The sequence below is a fragment of the Erythranthe guttata genome, chromosome 12 (assembly GCF_056151865.1).
Source record: "Erythranthe guttata isolate IM_541 chromosome 12, IM_541, whole genome shotgun sequence".
NCBI lineage: Eukaryota > Viridiplantae > Streptophyta > Magnoliopsida > Lamiales > Phrymaceae > Erythranthe > Erythranthe guttata.
The window spans coordinates 18580283-18599649 of record NC_142544.1 but is presented as its reverse complement, the minus strand read 5'-3'; the positions used below and the strand labels follow the sequence as shown (position 1 = coordinate 18599649).

At 42.0% G+C, this 19367-nt stretch overlaps 1 protein-coding gene across 1 annotated transcript; it reads right to left on the bottom strand.

Annotated features, from left to right (window-relative positions):
• Positions 1-17357: 17357 nt before the first annotated feature.
• LOC105968113 (protein TIFY 10A) lies at positions 17358-18907 on the bottom strand. Its single transcript, XM_012992730.2, has 4 exons — positions 18580-18907; positions 18297-18417; positions 17911-18179; positions 17358-17808 (listed from the first exon to the last, which is right to left on the bottom strand). Exons 1-4 carry the CDS (start codon positions 18731-18733, stop codon positions 17618-17620), a joined length of 735 nt encoding a protein of 244 aa, XP_012848184.1. The 5' UTR covers positions 18734-18907; the 3' UTR covers positions 17358-17617.
• Between the last annotated feature and the right edge of the window lie 460 nt (positions 18908-19367).

Here is a 19367-nt window from a genome sequence, read left to right as displayed (position 1 = left end):
TTATTCCACGACGCCAATTGTTGATGCTGATGAATATGGTTTTACGGCAGTTGTTGTTGCTGGAGCTGTTTCTGATTATCCCACCACGACATTTGTTGTCGTTGAGGCTGATGAATATTGTTTAGCGGCGGTTCTTGTTGCCGAATGTTCTTCATTACTCCACAACGCCAGTTGTTGAGGCTGATGATTATGGTTTTGCGCCAGTTGTTGTTGCCGGAGCTGTTCTTGATTATTCCACGACGCCAATTGTTGATGCTGATGAATATGGTTTTACGGCAGTTGTTGTTGCCGGAGCTATTTCTGATTATCCCACCTCGACATTTGTTGTCGTTGAGCCTGATGAATATTGTTTCGCGGTGGTTCTTGTTGCCGGAGGTGTTCTTCATTATTCCACAACGCCAGTTGGTTGGGCTGATGATTATGGTATTGCGCCAGTTGTTGTTGCCGGAGCTGTTCCTGAATATTTCACGGCGCCAATTGTTGATTCTGATGAATATGGTTTTACGGCAGTTGTTATTGCCGGAGCTGTTTCTGATTATTCCACCGCGACATTTGTTGTCGTTGAGGCTGATGAATATTGTTTAGCGGCGGTTCTTGTTGCTGGGGCTGTTCTTCATTACTCCTCAACGCTAGTTGTTGAGGCTGATGATTTTGGTTTTGCACCAGTTGTTGTTGCCGGAGCTGTTCTTGATTATTTCACGGCGCCAATTGTTGATGCTGATGAATATGGATTGACGGCAGTTGTTGTTGCCGGAGCTATTTATGATTATCCCACCGCGATATTTGTTGTCGTTGAGGCTGATGAATATGGTTTAGCGGCGGTTCTTGTTGCCGGAGATGTACTTCATTATTCCACAACGCCAGTTGTAGAGGCTGATGATTATGGTTTTGCGCCAGTTGTTGTTGTTGGAGGTGTTCTTGATTATTCCACGACGCCAATTGTTGATGCTGATGAATATGGTTTTACGGCAGTTGTTGTTGCCGGAGATGTTTTTGATTATCCCACCGCGACATTTGTTGTCGTTGAGCCTGATGAATATTGTTTAGCGGCGGTTCTTGTTGTCGGAGACGTACTTCATTATCCACAACGCCAGTTGTTGAGGCTGATGATTATGGTTTTGCGCCAGTTGTTGTTGCCGGAGCTGTTCTTGATTATTCCACGACGCCAATTGTTGATGCTGATGAATATGGTTTTACGGCTGTTGTTGTTGCCGGAGCTGTTTCTGATTATCCCACCGCGACATTTGTTGTCGTTGAGCCTGATGAATATGGTTTCGCGGTGGTTCTTGTTGCTGGAGGTGTTCTTCATTATTCCATAACGCCAGTTGGTTGGGCTGATGATTATGGTTTTGCGCCAGTTGTTGTTGCCGGAGCTGTTCTTAATTACTCTATGGCGCCAATTCTTGGTGCTGATGAATATGGTTTTACGGTAGTTGTTGCCGGAGCTGTTTTTGATTATCTCACCGAGACATTTGTTGTCGTTGAGCCTGATGAATATGGTTTCGCGGTGGTTCTTGTTGCCGGAGGTGCTCTTCATTATTCCACAACGCCAGTTATTGATGTTGATGATTATGGTTTTGCGCCAGTTGTTGTTGCCGGAGCTGTTTCTGATTATCCCACCTCGACATTTGTTGTCGTTGAGCCTGATGAATATTGTTTCGCGGTGGTTCTAGTTGCCGGAGGTGTTCTTCATTATTCCACAACGCCAGTTGGTTGGGCTGATGATTATGGTATTGCGCCAGTTGTTGTTGCCGGAGCTGTTCCTGAGTATTTCACGGCGCCAATTGTTGATTCTGATGAATATGGTTTTACGGCAGTTGTTATTGCCGGAGCTGTTTCTTATTATTCCACCGCGACATTTGTTGTCGTTGAGGCTGATGAATATTGTTTAGCGGCGGTTCTTGTTGCCGGGCTGTTCTTCATTATTCCACAACGCCATTGGTTGAAGCTGATAATTATGGTTTTGCGCCGGTCGTTGTTGCCGGAGCTGTTTTTGTTTATTCCACGGTGCCAATTGTTGATGCTGATGAATATGATTTTACGACAGTTGTTGTTGCCGGAGTTGTTTCTGATTATCCCACCGCGACATTTGTTGTCGTTGAGCCTGATGAATATTGTTTCGCGGTGGTTCTTGTTGCTGGAGGTGTTCTTCATTATTCCATAACGCCAGTTGGTTGGGCTGATGATTATGGTTTTGCGCCAGTTGTTGTTGCCGGAGCTGTTCTTAATTACTCTATGGCGCCAATTCTTGGTGCTGATGAATATGGTTTTACGGTAGTTGTTGCCGGAGCTGTTTTTGATTATCTCACCGAGACATTTGTTGTCGTTGAGCCTGATGAATATGGTTTCGCGGTGGTTCTTGTTGCCGGAGGTGCTCTTCATTATTCCACAACGCCAGTTATTGATGTTGATGATTATGGTTTTGCGCCAGTTGTTGTTGCCGGAGCTGTTTCTGATTATCCCACCTCGACATTTGTTGTCGTTGAGCCTGATGAATATTGTTTCGCGGTGGTTCTAGTTGCCGGAGGTGTTCTTCATTATTCCACAACGCCAGTTGGTTGGGCTGATGATTATGGTATTGCGCCAGTTGTTGTTGCCGGAGCTGTTCCTGAGTATTTCACGGCGCCAATTGTTGATTCTGATGAATATGGTTTTACGGCAGTTGTTATTGCCGGAGCTGTTTCTTATTATTCCACCGCGACATTTGTTGTCGTTGAGGCTGATGAATATTGTTTAGCGGCGGTTCTTGTTGCCGGGCTGTTCTTCATTATTCCACAACGCCATTGGTTGAAGCTGATAATTATGGTTTTGCGCCGGTCGTTGTTGCCGGAGCTGTTTTTGTTTATTCCACGGTGCCAATTGTTGATGCTGATGAATATGGTTTTACGACAGTTGTTGTTGCCGGAGTTGTTTCTGATTATCCCACCGCGACATTTGTTGTCGTTGAGCCTTATGAATATGGTTTAGCGGCGGTTCTTGTTGCCGGAGATGTTCTTCATTATTGCACAACGCCAGTTCTTGAGGCTGATGATTTTGGTTTTGCGCAAGTTGTTGTTGCCGGAGCTGTTCTTGATTATTCCACGACGCCAATTGTTGATGCTGATGAATATGGTTTTACGGCAGTTGTTGTTGCCGGAGCTGTTTCTGATTATCCCACCGCGACATTTGTTGTCGTTGAGCCTGATGAATATGGTTTCGCGGTGGTTCTTGTTGCCGGAGGTGCTCTTCATTATTCCACAACGCTAGTTATTGATGTTGATGATTATGGTTTTGCGCCAGTTGTTGTTGCCGGAGCTGTTCTTGATTATTCCACGACGCCAATTGTTGATGCTGATGAATATGGTTTTACGGCAGTTGTTGTTGCCGGAGCTATTTCTGATTATCCCACCTCGACATTTGTTGTCGTTGAGCCTGATGAATATTGTTTCGCGGTGGTTCTTGTTGCCGGAGGTGTTCTTCATTATTCCACAACGCTTGTTGGTTGGGCTGATGATTATGGTATTGCGCCAGTTGTTGTTGCCGGAGCTGTTCCTGAGTATTTCACGGCGCCAATTGTTGATTCTGATGAATATGGTTTTACGGCAGTTGTTATTGCCGGAGCTGTTTCTTATTATTCCACCGCGACATTTGTTGTCGTTGAGGCTGATGAATATTGTTTAGCGGCGGTTCTTGTTGCCGGGCTGTTCTTCATTATTCCACAACGCCATTGGTTGAAGCTGATAATTATGGTTTTGCGCCGGTCGTTGTTGCCGGAGCTGTTTTTGTTTATTCCACGGTGCCAATTGTTGATGCTGATGAATATGGTTTTACGACAGTCGTTGTTGCCGGAGTTGTTTCTGATTATCCCACCGCGACATTTGTTGTCGTTGAGCCTTATGAATATGGTTTAGCGGCGGTTCTTGTTGCCGGAGATGTTCTTCATTATTGCACAACGCCAGTTCTTGAGGCTGATGATTTTGGTTTTGCGCAAGTTGTTGTTGCCGGAGCTGTTCTTGATTATTCCACGACGCCAATTGTTGATGCTGATGAATATGGTTTTACGGCAGTTGTTGTTGCCGGAGCTGTTTCTGATTATCCCACCGCGACATTTGTTGTCGTTGAGCCTGATGAATATGGTTTCGCGGTGGTTCTTGTTGCCGGAGGTGCTCTTCATTATTCCACAACGCTAGTTATTGATGTTGATGATTATGGTTTTGCGCCAGTTGTTGTTGCCGGAGCTGTTCTTGATTATTCCACGACGCCAATTGTTGATGCTGATGAATATGGTTTTACGGCAGTTGTTGTTGCCGGAGCTATTTCTGATTATCCCACCTCGACATTTGTTGTCGTTGAGCCTGATGAATATTGTTTCGCGGTGGTTCTTGTTGCCGGAGGTGTTCTTCATTATTCCACAACGCTTGTTGGTTGGGCTGATGATTATGGTATTGCGCCAGTTGTTGTTGCCGGAGCTGTTCCTGAATATTTCACGGCGCCAATTGTTGATTCTGATGAATATGGTTTTACGGCAGTTGTTATTGCCGGAACTGTTTCTGATTATTCCACCGGGACATTTGTTGTCGTTGAGGCTGATGAATATTGTTTCGCGGCGGTTCTTGTTGCTGGGGCTGTTCTTCATTACTCCTCAACGCTAGTTGTTGAGGCTGATGATTTTGGTTTTGCGCCAGTTGTTGTTGCCGGAGCTGTTCTTGATTATTTCACGGCGCCAATTGTTGATGCTGATGAATATGGTTTTACGGCAGTTGTTGTTGCCGGAGCTATTTATGATTATCCCACCGCGATATTTGTTGTCGTTGAGGCTGATGAATATGGTTTAGCGGCGGTTCTTGTTGCCGGAGATGTACTTCATTATTCCACAACGCCAGTTGTAGAGGCTGATGATTATGGTTTTGCGCCAGTTGTTGTTGTTGGAGGTGTTCTTGATTATTCCACGACGCCAATTGTTGATGCTGATGAATATGGTTTTACGGCAGTTGTTGTTGCCGGAGATGTTTTTGATTATCCCACCGCGACATTTGTTGTCGTTGAGCCTGATGAATATTGTTTAGCGACGGTTCTTGTTGTCGGAGACGTACTTCACTATCCACAACGCCAGTTGTTGAGGCTGATGATTATGGTTTTGCGCCAGTTGTTGTTGCCGGAGCTGTTCTTGATTATTCCACGACGCCAATTGTTGATGCTGATGAATATGGTTTCACGGCTGTTGTTGTTGCCGGAGCTGTTTCTGATTATCCCACCGCGACATTTGTTGTCGTTGAGCCTGATGAATATGGTTTCGCGGTGGTTGTTGTTGCTGGAGGTGTTCTTCATTATTCCACAACGCCAGTTGGTTGGGCTGATGATTATGGTTTTGCGCCAGTTGTTGTTGCCGGAGCTGTTCTTAATTATTCTATGTCGCCAATTCTTGGTGCTGATGAATATGGTTTTACGGCAGTTGTTGCCGGAGCTGTTTTTGATTATCTCACCGAGACATTTGTTGTCGTTGAGCCTGATGAATATGGTTTCGCGGTGGTTCTTGTCGTCGGAGTTGCTCTTCATTATTCCACAACGCCAGTTATTGATGTTGATGATTATGGTTTTGCGCCAGTTGTTGTTGCCGGAGCTGTTACTGATTATCCCACCTCGACATTTGTTGTCGTTGAGCCTGATGAATATTGTTTCGCGGTGGTTCTAGTTGCTGGAGGTGTTCTTCATTATTCCACAACGCTAGTTGGTTGGGCTGATGATTATGGTATTGCGCCAGTTGTTGTTGCCGGAGCTGTTCCTGAGTATTTCACGGCGCCAATTGTTGATTCTGATGAATATGGTTTTACGGCAGTTGTTATTGCCGGAGCTGTTTCTTATTATTCCACCGCGACATTTGTTGTCGTTGAGGCTGATGAATATTGTTTAGCGGCGGTTCTTGTTGCCGGGCTGTTCTTCATTATTCCACAACGCCATTGGTTGAAGCTGATAATTATGGTTTTGCGCCGGTAGTTGTTGCCGGAGCTGTTTTTGTTTATTCCACGGTGCCAATTGTTGATGCTGATGAATATGGTTTTACGGCAGTTGTTGTTGCCGGAGTTGTTTCTGATTATCCCACCGCGACATTTGTTGTCGTTGAGCCTTATGAATATGGTTTAGCGGCGGTTCTTGTTGCCGGAGATGTTCTTCATTATTGCACAACGCCAGTTCTTGAGGCTGATGATTTTGGTTTTGCGCAAGTTGTTGTTGCCGGAGCTGTTCTTGATTATTCCACGACGCCAATTGTTGATGCTGATGAATATGGTTTTACGGCAGTTGTTGTTGCCGGAGCTGTTTCAGATTATCCCACCGCGACATTTGTTGTCGTTGAGCCTGATGAATATGGTTTCGCGGTGGTTCTTGTTGCCGGAGGTGTTCTTCATTATTCCATAACGCCAGTTGGTTGGGCTGATGATTATGGTTTTGCGTCAGTTGTTGTTGCCGGAGCTGTTCCAGAATATTTCACGGCGCCAATTGTTGATTCTGATGAATATGGTTTAACGGCAGTTGTTATTGCCGGAGCTGTTTCTGCTTATTCCACCGCGACATTTGTTGTCGTTGAGGCTGATGAATAATGTTTAGCGGCGGTTCTTGTTGCCGGGGTTGTTCTTCATTACTCCACAACGCCAGTTGTTGAGCTGATGATTATGGTTTTGCGCCAGTTGTTGTTGCCGGAGCTGTTCTTGATTATTCCACGGCGCCAATTGTTGATGCTGATTAATATGGTTTTGCGGCAGTTGTTGTTGCCGGAGATGATCTTCATTATTCCACAACGCCAGTTGTTGAGGCTGATGATTATGGTTTTGCGCCAGTTGTTGTTGTCGGAGGTGTTCTTGATTATTCCACGACGCCAATTGTTGATGCTGATGAATATGGTTTTACGACAGTTGTTGTTGCCGGAGCTGTTTCTGATTATCCCACGGCGCTAATTATTGATGCTGATGAATATGGTTTTACGGCAGTTGTTGTTGCCGGAGCTATTTATGATTATCCCACCGCGATATTTGTTGTCGTTGAGGCTGATGAATTTGGTTTAGCGGCGGTTCTTGTTGCCGGAGATGTACTTCATTATTCCACAACGCCAGTTGTAGAGGCTGATGATTATGGTTTTGCGCCAGTTGTTGTTGTTGGAGGTGTTCTTGATTATTCCACGACGCCAATTGTTGATGCTGTTGAATATGGTTTTACGGCAGTTGTTGTTGCCGGAGATGTTTTTGATTATCCCACCGCGACATTTGTTGTCGTATAGCCTGATGAATATTGTTTATTGGCGGTTCTTGTTGTCAGAGACGTACTTTATTATCCACAACGCCAGTTGTTGAGGCTGATGATTATGGTTTTGCGCCAGTTGTTGTTGCCGGAGCTGTTCTTAATTATTCCATGACGCCAATTGTTGATGCTGATGAATATGGTTTTACGGCAGTTGTTGTTGCCGGAGATGATCTTCATTATTCCACAACGCCAGTTGTTGAGGCTGATGATTATGGTTTTGCGCCAGTTGTTGTTGCCGGAGGTGTTCTTGATTATTCCACGACGCCAGTTATTGATGCTGATGAATATGGTTTTACGACAGTTGTTGTTGCCGGAGCTGTTTCTGATTATCCCACCACGACATTTGTTGTCGTTGAGGCTGATGAATATTGTTTAGCGGCGGTTCTTGTTGCCGGGACTGTTCTTCATTACTCCACAACGCCAGTTGTTGAGGCTGATGATTATGGCTTTGCGCCAATTGTTGTTGCCGGAGCTGTTTCTGATTATTCCACGGCGCCAATTGTTGATGCTGATGAATATGGTTTTACGGCAGTTGTTGTTGTTGCCGGAGATGATCTTCATTATTCCACAACGCCAGTTGTTGAGGCTGATGATTATGGTTTTGCGCCAGTTGTTGTTGTCGGAGGTGTTCTTGATTATTCCACGACGCCAATTGTTGATGCTGATGAATATGGTTTTAAGGCAGTTGTTGTTGCTGGAGCTGTTTCTGATTATCCCACCACGACATTTGTTGTCGTTGAGGCTGATGAATATGGTTTAGCGGCGGTTCTTGTTGCCGGAGATGTTCTTCATTGTTCCACATCACCAGTTGTTGAGGCTGATGATTATGGTTTTGCGCCAGTTGTTGTTGCCGGAGCTGTTCTTGATTATTCCACGACGCCAATTGTTGATGCTGATGAATATGGTTTTACTGCAGTTGTTGTTGCCGAAGCTATTTCTGATTATCCCACCGCGACATTTGTTGTCGTTGAGCCTGATGAATATGGTTTCGCGGTGGTTCTTGTTGCCGGAGGTGCTCTTCATTATTCCACAACGCCAGTTATTGATGTTGATGATTATGGTTTTGCGCCAGTTGTTGTTGCCGGAGTTGTTCTTGATTATTCCACGACGCCAATTGTTGATGCTGATGAATATGGTTTTACGCCAGTTGTTGTTGCCGGAGCTGTTTCTGATTATCCCACCTCGACATTTGTTGTCGTTGAGCCTGATGAATATTGTTTCGCGGTGGTTCTAGTTGCCGGAGGTGTTCTTCATTATTCCACAACGCCAGTTGGTTGGGCTGATGATTATGGTATTGCGCCAGTTGTTGTTGCCGGAGCTGTTCCTGAGTATTTCACGGCGCCAATTGTTGATTCTGATGAATATGGTTTTACGGCAATTGTTATTGCCGGAGCTGTTTCTGATTATCCCACGGCGCTAATTGTTGATGCTGATGAATATGGTTTTACGGCAGTTGTTGTTGCCGGAGCTATTTATGACTATCCCACCGCGATATTTGTTGTCGTTGAGGCTGATGAATTTGGTTTAGCGGCGGTTCTTGTTGCCGGAGATGTACTTCATTATTCCACAACGCCAGTTGTAGAGGCTGATGATTATGGTTTTGCGCCAGTTGTTGTTGTTGGAGGTGTTCTTGATTATTCCACGACGCCAATTGTTGATGCTGATAAATATGGTTTTACGGCAGTTGTTGTTGCCGGAGATGTTTTTGATTATCCCACCGCGACATTTGTTGTCGTATAGCCTGATGAATATTGTTTATTGACGGTTCTTGTTGTCAGAGACGTACTTTATTATCCACAACGCCAGTTGTTGAGGCTGATGATTATGGTTTTGCGCCAGTTGTTGTTGCCGGAGCTGTTCTTGATTATTCCATGACGCCAATTGTTGATGCTGATGAATATGGTTTTACGGCAGTTGTTGTTGCCGGAGATGATCTTCATTATTCCACAACGCCAGTTGTTGAGGCTGATGATTATGGTTTTGCGCCAGTTGTTGTTGTCGGAGGTGTTCTTGATTATTCCACGACGCCAGTTGTTGATGCAGAAGAATATGGTTTTACGACAGTTGTTGTTGCCGGAGCTGTTTCTGATTATCCCACCACGACATTTGTTGTCGTTGAGGCTGATGAATATTGTTTAGCGGCGGTTCTTGTTGCCAGGACTGTTCTTCATTACTCCACAACGCCAGTTGTTGAGGCTGATGATTATGGCTTTGCGCCAATTGTTGTTGCCGGAGCTGTTTCTGATTATTCCACGGCGCCAATTATTGATGCTGATGAATATGGTTTTACGGCAGTTGTTGTTGTTGCCGGAGATGATCTTCATTATTCCACAACGCCAGTTGTTGAGGCTGATGATTATGGTTTTGCGCCAGTTGTTGTTGTCGGAGGTGTTCTTGATTATTCCACGACGCCAATTGTTGATGCTGATGAATATGGTTTTACGGCAGTTGTTGTTGCTGGAGCTGTTTCTGATTATCCCACCACGACATTTGTTGTCGTTGAGGCTGATGAATATTGTTTAGCGGCGGTTCTTGTTGCCGGGACTGTTCTTCATTACTCCACAACGCCAGTTGTTGAGGCTGATGATTATGGCTTTGCGCCAATTGTTGTTGCCGGAGCTGTTTCTGATTATTCCACGGCGCCAATTGTTGATGCTGATGAATATGGTTTTACGGCAGTTGTTGTTGTTGCCGGAGATGATCTTCATTATTCCACAACGCCAGTTGTTGAGGCTGATGATTATGGTTTTGCGCCAGTTGTTGTTGTCGGAGGTGTTCTTGATTATTCCACGACGCCAATTGTTGATGCTGATGAATATGGTTTTGCGGCAGTTGTTGTTGCCGGAGATGATCTTCATTATTCCACAACGCCAGTTGTTGAGGCTGATGATTATGGTTTTGCGCCAGTTGTTGTTGTCGGAGGTGTTCTTGATTATTCCACGACGCCAATTGTTGATGCTGATGAATATGGTTTTACGACAGTTGTTGTTGCCGGAGCTGTTTCTGATTATCCCACGGCGCTAATTGTTGATGGTGATGAATATGGTTTTACGGCAGTTGTTGTTGCCGGAGCTATTTATGATTATCCCACCGCGATATTTGTTGTCGTTGAGGCTGATGAATTTGGTTTAGCGGCGGTTCTTGTTGCCGGAGATGTACTTCATTATTCCACAACGCCAGTTGTAGAGGCTGATGATTATGGTTTTGCGCCAGTTGTTGTTGTTGGAGGTGTTCTTGATTATTCCACGACGCCAATTGTTGATGCTGATGAATATGGTTTTACGGCAGTTGTTGTTGCCGGAGATGTTTTTGATTATCCCACCGCGACATTTGTTGTCGTATAGCCTGATGAATATTGTTTATTGGCGGTTCTTGTTGTCAGAGACGTACTTTATTATCCACAACGCCAGTTGTTGAGGCTGATGATTATGGTTTTGCGCCAGTTGTTGTTGCCGGAGCTGTTCTTGATTATTCCATGACGCCAATTGTTGATGCTGATGAATATGGTTTTACGGCAGTTGTTGTTGCCGGAGATGATCTTCATTATTCCACAACGCCAGTTGTTGAGGCTGATGATTATGGTTTTGCGCCAGTTGTTGTTGTCGGAGGTGTTCTTGATTATTCCACGACGCCAGTTGTTGATGCTGATGAATATGGTTTTACGACAGTTATTGTTGCCGGAGCTGTTTCTGATTATCCCACCACGACATTTGTTGTCGTTGAGGCTGATGAATATTGTTTAGCGGCGGTTCTTGTTGCCGGGGCTGTTTTTCATTACTCCACAACGCCAGTTGTTGAGGCTGATGATTACGGTTTTGCGCCAATTGTTGTTGCCAGAGCTGTTTCTGATTATTCCACGGTTCCAATTGTTGATGCTGATGAATATGGTTTTACGGCAGTTGTTGTTGCCGGAGATGATCTTCATTATTCCACACCGCCAGTTGTTGAGGCTGATGATTATGGTTTTGCGCCAGTTGTTGTTGTCGGAGGTGTTCTTGATTATTCCACGACGCCAATTGTTGATGCTGATGAATATGGTTTTACGGCAGTTGTTGTTGCTGGAGCTGTTTCTGATTATTCCACCGCGACATTTGTTGTCGTTGAGGCTGATGAATTTGGTTTAGCGGCGGTTCTTGTTGCCGAAGATGTTCTTCATTTTTCCACAACGCCAGTTGTTGAGGCTGATGATTATGGTTTTGCGTCAGTTGTTGCTGGAGCTGTTATTGATTATTCCACGACGCCAATTGTTGATGCTGATGAATATGGTTTTACGGCAGTTGTTGTTGCCGGAGCTGTTTCTGATTATCCCACCGCGACATTTGTTGTCGTTGAGACTGATTAATATGGTTTAGCGGCGGTTCTTGTTGCCGGGGTTGTTCTTCATTATTCCACAACGCCATTGGTTGAGGCTGATGAGTATGGTTTTGCGCAAGTTGTTGTTGCCGGAGCAGTTCTTGATTATTCCACGGCGCCAATTGTTGATGCTGATGAATATGGTTTTACGGCAGTTGTTGTTGCCGGAGCTGTTTATGATTATCCCACCGCGACATTTGTTGTCGTTGTGCTTGATGAATATGGTTTAGCGGCGGTTCATGTTGCCGGAGCTGTTCTTCATTATTGCACAACGCCAGTTGTTGAGGCGGGTGATTATGGTATTACGCCAGTTGTTGTTGCTGGAGCTGTTCTTGATTATTCCACGGCGCCAATTGTTGAACCTGATGAATATGGTTTTACGCCAGTTGTTGTTGCGGGAGCTGTTTCTGATTATCCCACCGCGACATTTGTTGTCGTTGTGCCTGATGAATATGGTTTAGTGGCGGTTCTTGTTGCCGGAGCTGTTCTTCATTATTCCACAACGCCAGTTGGTTAGGCTGATGATTATGGTTTTGCGCCAGTTGTTGTTGCCGGAGCTGTTCTTAATTACTCCATGGCGCCAATTCTTGGTGCTGATGAATATGGTTTTACGGCAGTTGTTGCCGGAGCTGTTTTTGATTATCTCACCGAGACATTTGTTGTCGTTGTGCTTGATGAATATGGTTTAGCGGCGGTTCATGTTGCCGGAGCTCTTCTTCATTATTCCTCAACGCCTGTTGTTGAGGCTGATGATTATGGTTTTGCGCCAGTTGTTGTTGCCGGAGTTGTTCTTGATTATTCCACGGCGCCAATGGTTGATGCTAATGAATATGGTTTTACGGCAGTGGTTGTTGCTGGAGGTGTTTCTGATTATCCCACCACGACATTTGTTGTCGTTGAGCCTGATGAGTATGGTTTCGCGGCGGTTTTTGTTGCCGGAGTTGTTCTTCATTATTCCAAAACGCCAATTGGTTAGGCTGATGATTATGGTTTTGCGCCAGTTGTTGTTGCCGGAGCTGTTCTAGAATATTCCACGGCGCAAATTGTTGATGCTGATGAATATGGTTTTACGGCAGTTGTTGTTGCTGGAGCTGTTTCTGATTATCGCACTGCGACATTTGTTGTCGTTGAGCCTGATGAATATGGTTTAGCGCCGGTTCTGGTTGCCGGGGTTGTTCTTCAGTATTCCACAACGCCAGTTGTTGAGGCTGATGATTATGGTTTTGCGCCAGTTGTTGTTGCCGGAGGTGTTCTGAATTATTCCACGGCGCCAATTGTTGATGCTGATGAATATGGTTTTACGGTAGTTGTTGTTGCCGGAGCTGTTTCTGATTATCCCAACGCGACATTTGTTGTCGTTGAGCCTGATGAATATGGTTTAGCGGCGGTTCCCTTTGCCGGAGCTGTTCTTCACTATTCCACAACGCCAGTTGTTGTGGCTGATGATTATGATTTTGCGTCAATTGTTGTTGCCGGAGTTGTTCTGGATTATTCCACTGCGGCGGTTGTCGTTTAGGCTGATGAATATTGTTTAACGGCGGTTCTTGTTGCCGGAGCTATTCTTGATTATTCCACAACGACAGTTGTTCAAGCTGATGATTATGGTTTTGCGCGAGTTATTGTTATCGGAGCTGTTCTTGATTATTCCATCGCAACAGTTGTTGCTGCCACCACAACTGCATCCTTTCTTGTTGCCACCGCACCTGCTTATTCTTCCTTACTTTTCCCTACAAATTATAGTGTCGATTATGTGAATGAAGATTGCAGGGAAAGATTGACGAACTGGAGAAAAAAAAAAAAAAAAGACAAATATACAGAGGCGCATGATATTGAGTGGATTTGAACTAATTATAAAAGATTTAACTAATAAATAAAGATGGACTATCTATTTTCACTACAATTGGTCTGTTCATTTAAGTGAAGGGCGTGATCGGGTGTATCTACTGATGTTGGTCTGTCTGTGCAATCGGGCTTCTCTCTACATCGCGCGCTCCGAGTTTAATCAATCACATCACTCGTGTGGTTCGAGGAACTAACCTGCGACTGATTCTGCAATGTTCATTCCAATGATTTAACAATACTGCCGACGAGCACCGAGCACCTGGTTCCTGTAAATTGCCGATGGACACCGACACCATGAATGAAGATACCTCGTTGAAACAACACTAGATCCACGCCTGAATTGCAAACTACTAAGCCCTAATTTCACCCCTAAATTACTAACTCGAATTGCAGGGGCTGCGATTCTCTTACGACGGCGGCGGCGCAACGGACTCGAATTGAGTGGGAGTAGTTTATAATTTGAACACTTGCTTTCAACTTCTTAATTTTGGAGAGTCAAGGGCACTTTCGATATTTTAATTCAATCCCACTTATAAACCAAATAAATATTATATTTCAACTATCAGCTGCAATTGAAATATAATATTTTTTTTATAAAAATAAAAAAAAAATAATAAAAACACTTATTTTTGGATTAATATTCACATTATTACACGAAGAAGCTAGCAGCTGCAGCAGTATATATTTGTTTGTACTACAATATAATAGCCATAACAGGTGATAAAATCAAACACATCCAATATTTTTGCTTCATTATTATTACTAAAACTCTACACACTATTATTATTACACGAGCCGTCCTGTTTTTCGCCTAGACCACGAGCACTTGCAAAAAAAATAAAAAAAAATTTAAAACATGAAATATCACATTGATGATGATATATACATACATGCATTAATACATACATACATACCATAATCGGGTTGTCGAAAAATAGTGCATTATCGGCAAGCTTTATAGCATTGGCTGCTTCATCATGGGTGCTGTACCAAATGAAACAGAAGCCTTTCTCCATATTATCAAAGTCTCCATCTTCGACTGTTCCAAATCCTTCGAAATAACTACGCACTCCATTTTCTGTCGCCTAATTACAATAATAATTCAGAAGTTTTTGCAGTAGTACTAATTAATTACTCGAGGAGGAAGATTGTCAACAAAGACACAAGTCCAATTATTTTTCGGAGCCACTTCACCAACTTTACGATCTCGCGCCCGTTTGCACTGGATTTGTGTGCCTCCAAGCCATTTCTCTATAAATTTAAGTTAATAATTACAACTCACCAATTAAATGTATATATATATATATATATATATATATATATATATATATATATATATTAACAACAAATAACTACTCTGCAGCATGCATGCATATTCAATAAACTACATATATTATGTGCATGTTCAGCTATTAGTAGTAATTATATATGCATGAATAATATTTGAATTAAAACATTAATCTCACCATTGGTTTCATTAATAGCAATTCCAGCATCCTTAAAACAAACAAATGAACAATTTAATTATATTGTCAATGTAAGATATAAATGAACAATTTAATACTATCATTAATCAATAATAGTATTAATTAATGATAATTGAGTATTATTAAGATATACCTGTTCAGTACGAAAATAAACAAATCCAAAGCCTTTGGATCGGCCGCTCTTGGTATTCCGCCCGAGCTGTGCGCCTCTAATTAAAGATGGAACATACATATCATGTTAACAATTCGTTCTAACTAATTAAATACGTAATTAATTACAAATTAGGTTGGAGTAATCGAAAAATTAACGTACAAAAAACCACGATACTTAGAAAAGTGTTCGTATAATTGAGGATTAGTAATCTCCGGACCAAGAGCGCTGACGTGAATTCTGACGTCATGATCTGCCACACGTACATGTCGAAAGAATACTTATATATAATTAAGCATCACATATAAATAAATATATAATGAATTTCTAGATATAAATTAAATATGTATCTGCATGCATATATATATACATACTTGACGACGTCACGTTGTCGTCCTCTGTCTTAGCATCGGAAGCAGGCGACGGGTTAAGCATTTTACGTTCTCGGCCAGTATTCGGCCTGCAAATAATCAAACTGAATGTCATTAATATATAATTACCAGAAAATGAAATTAAATGAAAAGAAAATATTCAAATTATATTGCATGGAAATATATTTGGAAGACAGAGAAAATCGAATTAAGGAAATAATAATAATAATAAATCCCAATTAAATTAAATTAAATGAAGGGAATTACACTGATAATAAGACGGAACCGACGAACACATTAGTGCCGGAAGAAGTTGATCGAGGACCGGACGGAATTAAATTTCCATTTGAGATATGCTGCGGCAGTTCTTGATTTTCCGGCGGCTGCAGTTCTTGATTTTCCGGCGGCTGCAGTAGTTGTTGGTTCTGGTCCTGGAGTTGTTGATTCCGGCGCTGGAGTTCTTGAATGTACTTGGACGAGTGGTGTTGTTGAGTGTTGAAGCGCTGGAGTTGTCGGCCGAGTTCTTGATTCCGGCGCTGTTCTTGGAGGAGGTGGTGGTGGAGCTGTTGTTGATGCCAGAGAAGTGTTTCGGGGTTGTCTTGATACATCTGATATTGTGCTTTTTCCCACATCATTAATGGTGGCCGGGGATCCATGCTCCGCCGTTCCAGTAGATGCCAGTGTATACTTTTGTACCGATCGTGCGGCTCCTCCTCCGCCAGCTTGAGAGAGAGAGAGAGAGAGAGAGAGAGAGAGAGAGAGAGAGAGAGAGAGAGAGAGAGAGAGAGAGAGAGAGAGAGAGAGATGGTGTAATGGGGTTCTGCAATCTTAATTGGGTTAATTGAGTATAACTGATTTAACTAACAATTTAGTGATGATGACGGTTAATTAATAATTATCAAAAATAAAAATAAAAATTATATATTTCTGTTTATTTTATTAATTGTCATAGTACTCTCACAATCATTGGCTTGGATTTGAATTTTAAGAGAAAATTTTTGGGAAGAGATAAGATTTAGAATTGGGCTTAATATAATAAGGGCCCAACCTAACTAGTCCAACAATAAGTGATGGTTGACTATAATTTTCCCAATGGCTTTGGATTTTGAATTGATTTATCATTTATGTTTTATATATATTAATTTCAAGCCAAATAAACATGAAATAAAAAAGAATAAAAATTGGCTGTATATAGTTTATTCTACCAGACTCGTAATTACTGCGTGTGTGTATATATATATATATATAATCAGAAAAAGGATTAAAAAAAAAATTTAAATAAAATTAATAATATAAAAAAGGAATCAGGGAAATAGGTACATTTAAAGCATATATAAACACACACAGAACACGTTTCATTGAAAAATGCATAGTAACCAATTTTATATTAGACGTGAACTACTAAACAATGGGACCACTTTTTGGGGTTAAAATAATTAGGTATAGACCATGTGCAAATTGTTGACAACTTACGCACGCTTCTTTTTCCCCCTAAACAACGCGTCTCCCTATTCTGCTTTTCAAAACCGCGTGCCCTGTCGGTATTTTTTTATTTTTTCTTTTCTTTGTGACTTGTTTGGCTGTGCAATAATTTGGGTTTATTCCAACTTATTTTTATATATAGGATAATTACACCCAACGCCCTAATTTAAAGTATAATCATGAAGAAACCCCTTATATTTTGAAAAACTACATTCAGCCCCTCTGAAGTTTGAGAATTTCTTACATTCACTGTTAATGTAAAAATTTTACAAATAGCAAGGGGATGGATGTAATTATGGAAGACTTTGTGATGAATGTAATTTACCCTATATATATGTATCAAATTAAATTAAAGAAGAAAACCATTTGAATTGGCATATGAAATCGAGACAAAACACATGGATAACAAATTGGGTATCATCACATATATAGATAATTACATTATCGCAAAATCGAATTAAAAAAAAAGAGAGAGAGAGAGAAAGAAAAAGAAAAAGAGGAGGAAATTGATTCAAAACTATATCGAAGGGGCAATATTGCAATTTTCCCTTCTCTAAAACTATAATGAAATGGATCAAACAGTTAGATCTGAATTCGAAACCAGCTAAAAAGTACAAACAGAAACTCAAAGGGTACAACTCGTTACTGCCAAACGATTTCTATTGTTGTCGCTGAATTTGGTGGGTGTACTGATGAGAAGCCAGTCCCAGCCAGCTGGTCTCTGTCTTCACCGCCTTGAGCGGTGGCGCCGCCGGTTTGCTTGCTTGGTATGGCGCGTTTGCTGTGATCCTATCTTTTCTCTTCTCGAGGAATCGGGCCAATGATTTTTTCCTCGCAATTGGTAAATAATCTGCCAATAAAAAATAAAAAAAATCATAAATTAAATTTAACATTTGAACGGATTCTTATCCGAAACTTTCTGGGAATAATTAATTAATTATGAGCAGCTTACCGGAACCAACTGCTGGCTGAGTAGGGCGGCGGGTAAGGTCCTGAATCCCAAAAGTTGGGCTGAGATTCGGGGTGCTGGTGGCGGATTCCGTCGGTTTCTGAATCGCCGGAGCAAAGGCGGCGGGATGGAGCTTCTGTGCGGCGGCGCTAGACTTGGTGGCTAATGACATGATTTCCTTGGCCTTCTCCGCCGGAAAGTTGTTGAATACTATGACTTGACCCGCATAAAATATGGTCATCTGCCCGGTTTCATTCTCGGATCTGGTACCACTGCATAAATGGAAAATCACACAATTATTTCTCAGAAATTTATCAAAATATAATATATAAAAAGAAAAGGAAACGCATTTTTTTCTTCCAACACATGTGAAGGGGAATTTTAATTACCTATCGGATTTATCCAGTGTTTCTACTCCGCCGGCGACGAGCTGGGGAAGCATATTCATGAAGTTTCCGGCGCCGGAGTTCTGATCCGATTTCTCAATCATCGGCAACAAATTCATAGTCCCTGTTTAATTTCCAAAAAATAAAATCAGATGAATATAATCTCTTCCATAGAAACACCACAAAACAAAAAAAAATCCAGCAAAATCGGAAACCAAATCTAGCAACACACAAAATTAAATTAGGTTAAAATCGAAAAGGAAATACAATTTTTTCCTAAAAATACCTTTGGGCTCAGCCGATTCAGGAGTCAATCCAAGTCTCAGATCTCCGAAGCTGCCGTTCTCCTTCAAATACTGACTCAAAAGGTTACAGGTCTGCGAGAAGTTAGACCTTCCGCCGGCGAACTTACCGGAATTCAGGATTTCAGAAGAACTCATCTCTTTTCCGGCGAAAAAAATGAAGATTCAAAGGAAAGAGGGGGCGCTGTTGATGTGAGGTACAGGTTTTTCTGGAGAGTAAAATATTCTTTGAAATTGTATGGAGCAATGGATTATTGATGGTGGGTTTATCGGATATACATACATATATATATATATATAGATATAATATATAATATGTATCAGTTTATTATCTCTATCTCTAGCTTATTGACAAAGTTTAAATGAGCACGAGGAATATGTGGTGTTTTTTAAAGAAGACAAATAAATATTAAAAAAAAATTAATTGTGGGCCCCCATTACCGACGACCGACTCTATCTACGCAACTTGCATTTTTTTCAATGGACGTTATTATTATTATTTTTAATTTAATATAATTATAAAATTAATAATATTCGGGTGGAGGATTATTATATACTACTAATATTCATGCAATATTTATGATGATTAAAAAAACACGTGTTTATTTTGTGTCGTATAGGTGGCGTGTTGCTATGCGAGTAGGGAACTGTCCTTGGTTTTATGGCAGATTTACGACGTTTGCCCCTACCTCTGATAACTTCCGTTACCGTCAGTCTATTTGACCTTTCGCTTTTTGGACTTTTTTATATATACTTTCCTGGTTGCAGCTCA